We start from the raw sequence: 15,336 nt of genomic DNA, 5'->3' as shown, positions 1-15,336 counted from the left end.
ATATCATAGGGCTGAAAGATATTTTACAATACACTACATGGGAGGAAGGCACTGCTGGACCTGCTCTAAGCATTACATGCCACTGAAAATATGGTATGCTATTAAACTGTATTGTAGGAATCAGTTAGGTCAGGTAGCAAAGCAGAAATGCCGAATACTAAACAGGAGCACAGACTAAACACATAAAACTCCCGCACACATTTAAAAGTGAGCTTAGATGAGTAGGCTCTGACTTGGGAGGATGTAGGTAAGGATATAGTACATATATAGGAATAAGATAAGTAAATGTTTGCCACACAGGAGCATGGGTGTTTTCACATTTAAATGCTCATACACATTAGGAAAACAAACTAATTAGGGAAGTTCTGACCAGGTTGTGCACAGGTAGAGGGTTTCCATGCTGTTTAGTAAGTACCACAGAGATGGAAATTTCAGGCAAAAAACAATTTATTTTACTTATTTTTTATTTTACATTTGTTGACCTGGCTAGTCTAACTGGATACATGTCCATTTTCAGTAGAGGCCTGGGGAGATAAGCTCCACTATAATCTACATATATACGAGACAGACAAAAAGTACAAAAAAAAAATCTAAAATACATAAACTTGAAAATATCCTTAGGTAGAGAGTTTCCACACTGTTTAGCAAGTACCACAGGGATGGGAATTTCAGGCAAAAAAAACAATTAGCAAGCTTGCATTTGTAATTAAATAGTAAAAACAGAAGGGGATGCAACAAAGGTTAGCAAGGCAGGCACAGAGCAAACAGTGAGACCTGGCAACAGTCATTATGTAATTACAGAGCAATAAACAGAGCAGTAAGACCAAAATATATTATACAAAGCTGTTTAGCACATACAAAAGTAATCAGGCACTGTAACTTACCAACAAGCACACACACACAGTCTACTGCAGCAGTGACCGAGGGGCAGGAATGTTAATTTAAAAATAAATGGCACCACAGGTAACACCACTAGATATAGACTTAGGGAGAGGAAGGGGAAGAAGAGGGGAGGAGACTGAGTGAAATGAGTGGAAGTGGGGGAATATCCAAAGGCAGACAATGCTGAGAAGGAGGAAGGAGCAGAAGAGACCGACAAAAACAATCAGTGATACAGGCACTCTTGAGCACTCAAAGGTACTGACAAGCTCGGAAGTATGTTACTTATGAGTTAAGGTTTGGTATAATTCAAGTAGAATTGAACAGGTCTAACAATTGTCCAAAAAACAATGGAAAAGGACAACAAGCCTTACAGCTGCAGGGAGCAGGGAAAAAGTATTTAAAGTTGCCTAATACAATGACTGGGAATACATCGCCACCTAGTGGAGTTCCTGAGAAAAGTAAAATGTAGAATCTACTTATTACAGGGAGTGAAATGGCTGGAGGCGAGAGAGTTGGGAAAAGGGAATGCTGCAGAACTGCTAGTGTGCAGGCCGTGGGTTAGCAATACAAACACCTTAAAAAATAAGCTTTAACAAAGAGTACTGCATATACACGCAGATGGAGGGGGTTAATTTTCAGAATGTCCCTGGATTTCTTCTTTGGGGGGGTATGTTCCTCAGTCTAAATGGAGCTGTAGAAGGGGGAAACCCAAGAGAAAAATACCTGAGCGAGACGCAGATGGAGGGGGTTAATTTTCAGCATGTCCCTGGATTTCTTCTTTGGGGGGGGGGTATGTTCCTCAGTCTAAATGGAGCTGTAGAAGGGGGAAACCCAAGAGAGAAAAATACCTGAGCGAGACGCAGATGGAGGGGGTTAATTTTCAGAATGTCCCTGGATTTCTTCTTTGGGGAGGTATGTTCCTCAGTCTAAATGGAGCTGTTAAAGGGGGAAACCAGTGAGAAAAATACTCAAGAGAGCAGCAAGCACATACACGGCATATTGCAGCAGTGACTGAGTGGCAGGAATGTTAATTTAAAAAGAAAAAGTAAGAAAAAGAAAAATTTCCAGTCTTATCTGGATCTAGTGTGGACTGCTACATCTATATAGTTTTTTTTTTTTTTTTTATGGGAGAGCAGAGCTCAGATGAAGAAGTACTATCTGAAGCTTCATGAGGCATTGTGACAGTGTAAGTAAACTTAGATAGTGCATCACAGTGTTTAAGTACATTCACATGTTTAATATCCTTGGATTATTTGCCTCTCTGTGCTCAATAGTTTTAAAGGAAAAGGTTACTACTTTGTGGTCTGATTTAACTAAGGATGAAAAGCATAGTACACTTGGGGGGAAATGTTGTGGAGGACCAGGACCAGAATGTTACAGCCCTAGTGAAGCTGGTTAACTATTTTGTTCTAAGCAGTTATCTTTAAACAGTTGTAGGAGTCTGTGATCATATCCACCTTGAAAAGTACAGACCAACTAGTTCACTGAAAGATAACTGATGTTTCCAAATACAAAGGTATTTTTTGATAAGCATAGTACACTAAGTCCATGTAGAAATCTGTCAAAGTCTACTAGGGGAATGGGCAGTCTCTTGAAGCAGCCTACAAATTGATAATTATTAAGATTAAGCTAAAATTCAATATGTTCAACATTAGGGTTATAGGGGATTTCTGTAACAGTGACATTGCTGAAAAAAATGTGGAGACACCTCTGTGAGGTCTCTTAGACTGAAAGGCATGGTAAGCTCTGAATGTAGGTAAAGGAGTGCTACCTTTGCATTGAAACAAAGTCATAGTTACAACACAGATATGGATATGTTCCAGATATAGGAAAGCCAGAGCCTGAAGCTCAGGTTGCTTTTTATTAAGAATCAAAAACGACAAAAAAAGAATGGCATCAGCCAAAAAACAACGCCAGTTCCACAAAAAGTTTAATCCAGCTTAGCGCCTCGGCATAATAGCCTTCAATGAGTACAAGTTACAAAAACACACCCACTCCAATATATACTATAATTAATTAAGCAATTACATAAATTAATCAATCAAAAAACAGAATATTATTTAAAGAGAGAACTTCTAATATTCAAAAGAACTAACAATACTAATAATAAAAACTTATAATAAACTTTTCCAGTTTATTTCTAAATTTAAACCATTAGGTGACATCGTATTATATTTCAAAATGTAAATAGTCTCTTTAAATAACAAAATATTTTTAATTAATCTATCATCACCTTTCTTAATAAAAATTTTTTCTAAAATACAACATTCAAATAATTCAACATTACTATTATGACACTCCATAAAATGAGAAGCAATTGGACTAGTTAATACTCCTCTTTTTATATCTCTAATATGTTCTTGCATTCTAGTTTTACATTTTCTCTTTGTCTCACCAATATAATACAATTTACATGGACATCTAATGCAGTAAATAACCCCTACAGAATTGCAAGAAAAATTATTATTAGGTCTAAATAAAATTCCATTAATATTGTCAAAATATAATTTTACATATTTACATATACTACAATGGCCGCAAATATTTGTACCAAATATATCTAAATTATGATGCACCTTGTCAAAGGGAGAAATATAATAAGTTTTTATTAATTTATCAGATAGATTTTGACCTCTTTTAAAAGATATTTTAGGAATAGTTGGAAAAAGTTTATAAAGATTTTTATCTGAAATCAAGAATTTCCAAAAATATTTAATAATATCCCAAATTTTATTACTACATACATTATAAATAGTAACAAAATAAATATCTTGTATTTCTTGAATAGAAGCTTTTAGACATTTATTATTCCCACTAGTAACATTAACCTTATTAACATAGGGGGAAAAATTACAATCTTCTCTATTACTATTAATCATAAATTTATTAACATTTCTACAATTATTTTTATCCAATAGTTTATTAATACATGAATTTAATATTTCCATACTATATCCTCTTTTTAAGAACATAATAATACAGTCATAAATATTCTTTTCTAAATCTAATTCATTGTTACACAATCTAGATAATCTAATAATTTCTCCATAAGGTAAAGCAGACAAAGTATGTGGAGGGTGACAACTAGTTCCATATAGGAACTGGTTACCATCAGTAAATTTGCGGTACACCGTAGTATGAATCTGGTCACCTACCACTCCTGATAATGAAATATCTAAGTAATGAACTTTACTGCCAAACTGCAAACCATCAAAGTGTAAGTTATACCTATTATTATTAAGATCTGAAAAAAACTCATGAATATATTCACTACCACCGCTACAAAGAAAAATCAAATCATCTATGTAGCGGTAGTATAATAAAACATGATTTTTATAAAATTTATTAGTATACACATACTCCAGCTCAAACTTACCCATAAAGAGGTTTGCAAACATGGGGGCAAAAGATGCCCCCATAGCAGTACCTTTTAATTGGTGATAAATAACTTGATTAAAACTAAAAAAATTGTTAGAAAGACAAAAAGAAGTCAAGTCCATTATAAAATGGGTGGTAGGATTATCACCTAAAAAATAAAATAATGCTTGCAATCCGTCTGAGTGTTTGATGTTTGTGTATAAACTCACAACATCTACACTAACCCAAAACATATTATCTGTCCAAATAATATCACTTAATTTATCAATAAAGTCAAAAGAGTCTCTAATATAGGACTCTAATTTTTGCACATATGATAACAAATAATTATGAACAACTATACCCATGTTCCGACAAAAATAATTACTTGTCGAAACAATAGGACGACCCGGCGGGTTAATCATATTTTTGTGGAGTTTTGGGAGACAATAAAAAGTAGCTAAATTACAATTCTCCAAACAAAATTTTTTATCAAGGTCATCTTTGGAAATATATCCTAATCTAACACCTTTATCCAATAAATTAGTGCATTCTTTCATGGCTGTAGAATATTTATCATAATCACTAACTTCATATGTTAAAGGGTCATTTAAATGTTCCATACACATATCTAAGTATTGCTTATTATTCAATATTACAATTTTATTTCCTTTATCAGACTTTTTGATAACAATATCATGTCTAGTAGAAAGATTTTTCATAGCATTCCATTCATTTTTCATCATATTATATAACCAATGGCCATTATTAATTGAACTGAACATTTCTTGAATAGAGAAATGTATCATTTCAGAAAAATGAATGATAGTAGAATTACTATATGGAGGAATAAACCTACTATGAAAATCAATACCATCAGTGTTAAGTATAGAATAAGCTTGAGAATACAAAGATGGTAACATTTCATCAGAGAGACAAGAATAATAACTGTCCATGCTAGTATCACTATCACTAAAAACTATATTGGGACAAGAATCCTCATGTATAGAGACTTTTTTATCATTTGAGAAAAAATATCTCAAATGAAGTTTTCTCACAAATTTAAAGGTCTCTTGTTTAAGTAAATGATGCCTAGGAAAAACAGTAGGAACAAATTTGAGACCCAACTGAAGTACAGATATTTCTTCGTTAGAGATATTACAGCCAGAAATGTTCACTACATTAGTATCATTTAATAAAGCAGAGTCCATAAAATCAATTCCATCTACCCCTCTTAAATGTTTGCTTAGATTGTCCTTCACCCGGAGAAGAACCCGTTGCAAAGTCTTTCTTTTTATTTCCTCGTCTGGAATTATTGCCTTCACTCCGAAAGCGTTGCTGATGACCTAAGGAATCTGTAGCAGCTGGAAGGGGTCTTTAAATAATATTCTGTTTTTTGATTGATTAATTTATGTAATTGCTTAATTAATTATAGTATATATTGGAGTGGGTGTGTTTTTGTAACTTGTACTCATTGAAGGCTATTATGCCGACGCGCTAAGCTGGATTAAACTTTTTGCTTTTTATTAAGACTTTTGGCACTGAAAACAAGAACTCTGATGTGGTCAGAATCAGGATATGTTATGCCATTTACTATGCTGGAATGTCCAGTAATTGGATTTGGCCTAAAAAGGTACTACAAGGGCAGCAAAGATTTTAGCAGCTAGTGGATGTCATGGACTGAGAGGTGTAAGCCATCTCTGGAGAAGCAGAGCAGTCTGTCTTCTTAAGCCAGTCTTTTTATGGCCCGCTGAGAATAACTAAATGTATACCAGAGAAGATTTGTTTCACTATGTGAAATATTATTTTTCCTTCATAATGTTTAGTTAACATGGTTAAGTAGTGAAGAACACTTGAATAATTTTACGAGTTAAATGCAGACCATGCTTTTCTTTCTTTTTGCCGTTTTTTTTTTTTTTTTTGTTATAAATTTAACATTTGCTAGAGCTTAGGCAAAATTGTATTTTTGGACATGTCTATAAAGAATTAATTTGAAGGTAGAACACCTAATAAACAAATATGTGGAGGAAACAGGAAGCTATCAATTCTTACATTCAGTTCAGTAGTATTTATTTTATATTCAAAAAGCATAATGAAGTCATTAGAACCTGCAGCCTTATGACAGATGAAATACTTTTAGACACGATTTTAGTGAAAGGTTATCCAAATATACTTCTTAATGAAATTAAAAAGAAAGTGGAGGATAGTAGAACCACTTCTTTTAAACCACAGTGCTATAGAAATACTGATTCTAAGGAGTATCACTTAAAGTTAGGTACTTAAAATCTTTGCCTTTTACTTTGATTACATGTTGGAATCATTAAACATAAAGTCTACATGGAAGAACAGGAGGAAAATTCTTCTCAGAAACATGCACGTCTGTCAAGAAGTGGGCAAAAAGCCTATATTTGTTAAGAAAAACTGGAAAGCTAAACCACTGATGAAAGATAATCCCAATAAAGCATAAATTTTCTTAACTCAAGGGCAGAAAATCTTGCGCACACACATTCTGGTTGTAGCTCCAACTGTCCAAAAATCTTTAAAAGATGCATACTGTTGGCAAGGGTTGTTAAATTTTGAAGAACATAATTGAAATTTAGGAACTGTCCACAATAAAACTGAAATGTGAAAACACATAGGTTCATAGGTAGGTACTAGGCTATCAGCCCAAGGGCCTAAGTATGCCTAGCCAACAAGGTTCCCTGGCTTACGCCACCCAAGAAAGTTATTTTCCTGTGCCCCTGTCGAGCAGAGCCACAGAAGTGATCCCCGGGGTGTATTTCCTATTTCCCATCTACTCATCAAGATTTTTCTTGAAGAGTGCTAATGAGGAACTTTGCTTGACATAGATGAGTAGCTTATTCCAGAGTATGGGAAGTCTCTGGGACAGGAACCTATCCCTCCAGCATGTCCTGTTTATTGTGGTGACAAGATTTAAGTCCCTAGAGCATGTAGCTCAGAGGGACTGGGATTTCTTTAGGTGTAGCATGTCCAACAACTCTGTTTGACATAGCAGAGGCAGAGATCACCTCGAAGTAGGCGATATGCTACGGAGTTAAGCTGGAGTTGTTTGAGACGGTCAGTGTAGGGCATCTGTTTGAGGCCAGTAATCCTTTTTGTGAGGTACTTCTATGGCTTTTCCAGCTGCTGCAGATGTCTTGTGAGGTACATTCCAAAAGGGGTGTTGTACTTTATAATAGGTCTAATGAATGTCAAGTAGAGGGGAACAATGACCTCTTTTTTCCTGGATGAGAACCCTTTTGTGATGAGGTGTGCCACATAGAAGGATTTCCTGACTACTGTGGGGATGTGATTATCAAAGGAGCGGCTACTGTCCACCTGGGTCCCAAGGTCTCTTATCACACATTCGGCATTAAGTAGACTGCCGCCTATACTGTAGTTCATGGGTACAGAGTTTTTACCAAAGGGGATGACAATGCACTTTTTGGCATTGAGGTTGAGGCCATGGCTCTGACACCAGGCATCTGCCTCAGTGAGGCCCTTCTGTAGGATGTCCACATCATTTGGGGACTCAACTTTAAATTAACACAATGTGGTATGACCAAGTACTCAAATTTTATAAAAGACTAACTATCTGACTCTTCTGGCACAGTATGTACTTTCTCCTGGGTTTCTTTTGCAATAGACTCATCCAATTCATTTGCATCTGTAAACAAAGACATGTAAAAAATGGATTAAGCGTGCAAATAAACATTCTAAATGTAAACAGAATGATACTGACACAACCAAAAGCTGTTGAACACCAGCATACTCTCAGCGTTTTAAGTCAGCTCATGGACTACGTAAGGCAGTCTGAATTAGAATAGACAACTGTAATGGCTAATAACAGAAGATCAGTATCACCTGTGCTAAAGCTACACATAAAAATTATAAATGATGATATGTGAGTTACTGTCAATAAGATACTGCTTTTGTCTTCAGAGCACTAAATTCACTCAAAAGTATAAACCTAACTACTCATTAAGCATATTAGAAATAGTGAATAGACACTGTGGGCACTCTAGACTTTGTGCAAAAATTAGGAACAAAAATCTGTACCAGCAAGCAAAATCGTTAAGTTAATTCTGTTGCTGAGCTAAGCTAAGAGCAATAAGAAAAAACAGCACAGAATGTGATATGGTTAATCCTGTTGAGTATTCTGATTTTATTATCCTCCAACTTTTTCCTCGTTTTTTTTTACATGAGTAATAACAGTGGAATTTCTCGAAAGGAGGTGACCTTGTCATTACAGAATGCATCCATCCACCCTCAACCCCTTTATTCCCAATTTGCATATGGGGTTGTAGTGTCGCTTCAAGAGTGATAATCATCTCAAGCCAAGGTTTTACATCACCATCATTACAGAATCATGCGATTACAAATAAACAATGTGGATTTGTTATAGGTTCATAGGTTCATACTAGGCTATCTGCCCTAGGGCATTTATAAGCCTAGCCAGAATGTGTTTGGCTTTCGCCACCCATTTTAAATTTATTTTGCTATGCCCTTTTTCGAGGTTAGTATACTGTGCCTCTGTCTAACAGTGACACGGAAGTGATACCCGGGGTAAACCTATGATCTCCCATCCACTCATCAAGATTCCTCTTGAAGAGAGTCAATGAGGGACTCTGCCTAACCTGGACTGGGATTTTATTCCAGAGTGAAGGGAGCCTCTGGGTTATGAATCTGTCCCTCCAGCATGTCCTATTTATTTCAGTGCTGAGGTTCAAGTCTCTCGAGCGTGTAGCTCGATGGGATTTGGATTTTCTGAGGTGCAGCATGTCCATTAATTCGGGTTGGACATGGCTTTATACGTCAGGCACAGATCGCCTCTGAACAGGCGGTATGCCACTGAGTACAGCTGGAGTTTCTTTAACCGGGCAGCATATGGCATCTGTTTGAGCCCTTTGATCCTCTTGGTGAGGTACTTTTGGGGTCTTTCCAGTTGCTGCAGGTGTCTGGTAAGGTACATCCCAAAAGGGCATTGTACTCAATTATGGGCCTGATGAGGGATGGGTAAAGAGGCACGATGACCTCCTCTGATCTAGATGTGAATCCCTTCATGATTAGGTGGGCTATATAAAATGTTTTTCTAACCACTTTGGACACGTGGTTGTCAAATGAGAGATTGCTATCAACTTGGGTCCCCAGGTCCCTAATTACTTCTTCTGTACTTAACGGATTACCACCTATGTGGTAATTTGTGGCAATTGTTTTTGCCAAAGGGGATGACTATACACTTTTTGGCATTTAGCTTGAGGCCATGGCTCTGGCACCAGTTGTCTGTTTCTATGAGGCCCTTTTGGAGGATGCTTGTGTCGGCTGGAGAGTCGATTATGGTGCCCAGTTTGCAGTCATCTGCGAACTTGGTCAGCCACAGTCCTTCCGTGTTGGCCTGTACCTCCGAGAAATATATACCGAACAAGAGAGGTCCCAGGACTGAGCCTTGTGGGACACCACTTGTAACTGGTTTGGAGTCTGACATGGCTCCAGCAATTCTAACCATGTGGGTTCTGTCCTTGAGCCAGTTTGCAATCCATCTAGTGACACAGGGGTTTATATTTAAGCTGGTGAGCTTATCTATAATGCCCGAGTGGGGTATTGTATCGAAGGCTTTTGCAAGGTCCAGGTAGGGTGTGTGGACCACCTTCCCCTCGTCAATGGCCTTGGTGACTGTTTCAAAGAAATCAACCAGGTTTAAGAGGCAGGATCTGCCCTTAACAAAGCCGAACTGGGTAGGTTCTGATGTTAAACTGTATAGTGAAGCTTCTACAAACGTAATGATAACAGAGCTTCAATACACTGATTTAATCACAATGGCATGGATTTAGCATTTGTTTATTAGTCAAAAAATAACTGAGTTTTTAAATGTGCTGAAACTAGGTATACTCAAGGAAACAGTGACCTTGAAATACTTGAAGCTGAACTTCATTTTATTTTTTTACATGAGGTCATAACAGTGAAATTTCTAAAAAGGAAGTGGCCTTATCATTATAGAATCATCCAATTACAAATAAACAATGGTGGATTTGTTATCTGATGTTAAACTGTATAGTGAAGCTTCTACAAACATAATGATAACAGTGTTTCACAACACTGACAACCACAATGGCATGGATTTAGCATTTGTTTATTAGTCAAGAAATAGCTGAGTTTTTACATGTGTGACTGTAGGTATACTGAAGGTAACGGTTGTTAAATTCAAAGAAAAAAGAATGGAAATTTAAGATTTAGCTGAAATGTGAAAACACATGCTTTAAATTAATACACAGAGGAATCAAACATTATAAAACACACCTGACTCTTCTGACACATTATCTACTGTCTCCTGGGTTTCTTTTGCAACAGACTTATCCGATTCTTTCATATCGGTAAACAAAGGCAAACAATAAAATGGATTAAATGTGCACATAAATGCATTCTAAATGTAAACAGAAATATACCGACACAGACAAAAGGTGGTGAACACCAACATACTCTTGCAGTTTTACGTCAGCCCATGGACTATGTAAGGCAGTCAGGATTAGAACTTTTTTATGGCCCTTTGAAAATAACTAAATATACCACAAAAAAGATTTTTGCTTTCATTATGTCAGATGTTATTTTGCTTCATAAAGTTTCCTTATTATGACTCAGTAGTGAAGAAGATTTGAACAATCTTCTTATGAGTTAAATGCAGACCATTTTTTTCTTTCTTCTTCTATTTTTTCTTTTTCTTTTTTTTTATAAATTTAACATTTTTTGGACATATCAATAAAGAATCAGTTAGAGAGTATAATATGCAGAGGAACGAAGAAGAAGCTATCAGTTCTTAACTTCAGTTCAACAGTATTTATTTTATATTTAAAAATGTAATGAAATCATTAGCACTGGCAGCCTAATTGTCTGCAAGTCCCTATCTTTGTTTTATTAGCTCCTCCATTGCCCTCTCTCTCTCTTTGCAGACTAGACTTGTTAAGCTTATGGGGCAGATGAAATACTTGAAACTTAACTTCATAACTTTTTAGACAAGATTTTAGTGAAAGACTATCCAAATATATTTCTTAATAACATTTAAAAGAAGGTGGAGGATAATAGAACCATTTCTTTTAAACCACAGTGCTGTAGAAATTCATATTCTAAGGAGCATCACTTGAGGTTAGGTACTTGTTGGACTCATCAAACATAAAATCTTCACTGAAGGACAGGAGGAAAATTCTTCTCAGAAACACGCACGTCTGTCAAGAAGTGAGCAAGAAGCCTATATTTGTTAAGAAAAACTGGAAAGCAAAATAAAATAACTGAAAAAGATAATCCCATTCCCATTTAAGCATAAAGTTTCTTAACTCAAGGGCAGAATATGTGGCACACACATTCTGGTTACAGCTCCAACTGTACAAAAACCTTTAAAGAGATGCATACGGTTTGCAAGGATTGTTAAATTCTGAAGAACAGAATGGAAATTTAGGAATTGTACACAATGAAGCTGAAATGTGAAGACACATCCTTTAAATTAATACAATGTGGTATAACCAAGCACTCAAATATTATAAAACAATAACTACCTGACTCTTCTGGCACAGTATCTACTATCACCCTGGCTCCTTTTGCAATAAGCTCATCCGATTGTATCACACCTGTAATCAAACACAAAATAAATACATTCTAAATGTAAACAGAATGATACTGACACAACCAAAAGGTGGCAAACACCAACATACTCTCACAGTTTTACGTCAGCTCATGGACTATGTAAGGCAGTCAGAATTAGAACAGGGGAACAACTGTGATGGCTAATAACAGAAGATAAGTATAAGCTGTGTTAGAGCTGCACATAAAAATTATAAATGATGATATGTGAGTTACTGTCAGTATGATATTACTTTGTCTTCAGAACATTGAATTCACTTGAAAGTATGAACCTAATTATTTATTAAGCATATTAGACATAGTGAATGGACACTGTGGGCTGTCTGGGCTTTGTGCAAAAATTAGGAAGAAATATCTGTACCAGCAACCAGAATCATTAAGCGAGTTCTGTTCCTGAGCTCATATAACAACAATAAGAAAAAAATAGCACAGAATGTGATATGGTTAACCCTGTTGAGTATTCTGATTTTATTATCCTCCAACGTTTTCCTCATTTTTTTTTACATGAGTAATAACAGTAGAAATTTTAGAAAGGAGGTGACCTTGTCATTACAGAATGCATCCATCCACCCTCAACCCCTTTATTTATTGCCATTCTGCATATGGGGTTGGGGTGTCACTTCAACAGTGATAATCATCTCAAGCCAAGGTTTTACACCACCATTATTACAGAATCATGTGATTACAAATAAACAATGTGGATTTGTTATCTGATGTAAACTGTATAGTGAAGTTTCTACAAACGTAATGATAACAGAGCTTCAAAACAGATTTAACCACAATGGCATGGATTTAGCATTTGTTTATTAGTCAAGAAATAGCTGAGTTTTTAAGTACGCTGAAACTAGGTATACTGAAGGAAACAGTGTTAAATTCTCAGGAAAAAGAATGGAAATTTAGGTTTTAGCTGAAATTTGAAAACACATGCTTTAAATTAATACAATGATGTATAACTAAGCACTCAAACATCATAAAACATTAACTACCTGACTCTTGTGGCACAGTATCTACTGTCTCCTGGGTATCTTTTGTAATAGACACATCCGATTCTTTTATATCTGTAAACAAAGACATGCAACAAAATGGATTAAATGTGCACATAAATGCATTCTAAATGTAAACAGAAATATACCGACACAGACAAAAGGTGGTGAACACCAACATACTCTTGCAGTTTAAGTCAGCCCATGGACTATGTAAGGCAGTCAGGATTAGCATTCTTTATGGCCCTTTCAGAATAACCAAATATACAACAGAAGATTTTTTCACAATGTCAAATGTTATTTTTTTGTTTCATACAGTTTTGTTAGTATGGTTCCTTAGTGAAGAAGATTTGAATGATTTTACTTATGAGTTAAATGCAGATCATGTTTTTCCTTCTTCTTCATCTTCCTTTTTTATAAATTTAACATTTGCTGGATTTTAGGCAAAACTGTGTTTTTGGAAATACTAATAAAGAATCAGTTTGAAAGCAGAACATTGAAAAAATATGTGGAGAAAAGAGGAAGCTAGCAATTCTTAACCTCGGTTCAACAGTATTTATTGTATATGTAGAAAATGTAAATAAATCATTAGAACTGGCAGCCTTATGGCAGATGAATTACTTGAAACTGAACTTCATAACCTTTCTAGACAAGATTTTAGTTAGAGATTATCCAAATACACTTCTTAATGCAAATTCTTCTCAGAAACATGCATGTCTGTCAAGAAATGGGCAAAGCCTATATTTGATAAGAAAAACTGGAAAGTAAAATCACTGATGAAAGATAATCCCAATTAAGCATAATGGTTCTTAACTCAAGGGTAGAAAATCTTGATCACACACATTCTGGTTATAGCTCCAACTGTCTTCCTATGAGTTAAATGCAGACCATGTTTTCTTTCTTCTTCTATTTTTTTTAAATAAATTAAACATTTTTTGGACATATCAATAAATAATCATAGACTAGAACATCTAATAAACAAATATGCAGAGGAAAGAGGAAGCTATCAATTCTTAACTTCAGTTCAACACCATTTATTTTATATGCAAAAAATGTAATGAAGTCATTAGCACTGGCAGCCTAATGGCCGATGAAATACTTGAAGCTAAACTTCATAACATACCTTTTTAGACAGGTTTTAGTGAGAGTTTATCCAAATACACTTCATAACGAAATTAAAACGAAAGTGGAGGATAGTAGAACCATTTCTTTAAAACCACAGTACTGTAGAAATCCATTATCTATCTAAGGAGCATCACTTAAAGTTAGGTACTTAAAATCTTTGCCTTTTACTTTTGACTTACAGGTTGGACTCATCAAACTTAAAGTCTATATGGAAGGACAGGAGGAAAATTATTCTCAGAAACATGCACATCTGTGAAGTAGTGGGCAAAAAGCCTGTATTTTAGAAAAACTGGAAAGCAAAATCACTGATTCAAGATAATTCCAATTAAGCATAAAATTTCTTAACTCATGGGCAGAATATGTAGCACACCCATTCTGGTTAAAGCTCCAAATGTACAAAAACCTTTAATGAGATGCGTACTGTTGGCAATTGTTGTTAAATTCTGAAGAACAGAATGGATATTTAGGAACTGTATACAATGAAGCTGAAATGTGAAAACACATGCTTTAAATTAATACAATGTGGTATAACTATGCACTCAAACTTAAAATAGTAACTACCTGACTCTTCTGGCACAGTATGTACTGTCGCCTGGGTTTCTTTTGTAACAGACTCATCTGCTTCTTTCAGCTCTATAAACAAAGACACGCAACAAAATGGATTAAGAATGCAAATAAATGCATTTTAATGTAAACAGAATAATACAGACATAATCAAAAGGTGGTGAATACCAATATATTCTCACGGTTTTATGTCAGCTCAGGAACTACATAAGGAAGTCGGGATTAGAACAGGGGGACTAATAATAGAAGATAAGTATAAGTTATGTTAGAGCTGCACGTAAACATTATAAATGATGACGTAAGTTACTGCAAGTAAGGTCTTGTTGCATTTGTCTTCAGAACACTGAATTCTCTCAAATGTATAACCTCAGCTACTCATTAAGCATGTTAGAAATAGTGAATGGACACTGTGGGTCATCTGGGCTTTGTGCAAAAATTAGGAACAAAAATCAATACCAGCAAATGGAATCATTAAGTGAATTCTGTTGCTGAGCTCAGCAAAGAACAATAAGAAAAAATCTGCACAGAATGTGATGTGACTAATCCTGTAGACTATTTGGACCTTAATAAATCATCATCATCATCCACCTTTTTTCCCATATTTTTTTTATGCGTGGTCAGTGAGTCACATCAGTTGTCACCACTTCTCTCAGTTCAGCGCCACTCTTTGTTTTGTTATACAATATCTGCTTTCAAAATCTTCCTCATTTAGTATGTCCAAAAATACAAATTTCTGATGGGAAAATCCACTGTCTTTTTCTGCTTCATAACCGTGGAATTTCTTGAAAGGTAAACA

The 15,336-nt window shown here is 35.4% G+C and overlaps 1 protein-coding gene across 1 annotated transcript in view; it reads right to left on the bottom strand.

Annotated features, from left to right (window-relative positions):
• LOC122803144 overlaps window positions 1-15,336 on the bottom strand; it is a 429,252-nt gene that overhangs the window by 130,729 nt on the left and 283,187 nt on the right. Inside the window, exons 6-8 of the mRNA XM_044072765.1 lie at window positions 14,538-14,609; window positions 12,855-12,926; window positions 11,784-11,855 (exon numbers count right to left, since the gene is read on the bottom strand). Of these exons, the coding sequence (XP_043928700.1) occupies window positions 11,784-11,855; window positions 12,855-12,926; window positions 14,538-14,609 (216 nt within the window). The remainder of the gene's footprint in view (window positions 1-11,783; window positions 11,856-12,854; window positions 12,927-14,537; window positions 14,610-15,336) is intronic.

The sequence above is a fragment of the Protopterus annectens genome, chromosome 5.part1 (assembly GCF_019279795.1).
Source record: "Protopterus annectens isolate FY-2018-M chromosome 5.part1, PAN1.0, whole genome shotgun sequence".
In the NCBI taxonomy this organism is placed as follows: Eukaryota; Metazoa; Chordata; order Ceratodontiformes; family Protopteridae; genus Protopterus; species Protopterus annectens.
Note: the sequence above shows the minus strand (reverse complement) of the source record. Positions and strands in the feature narration are given on the sequence as shown.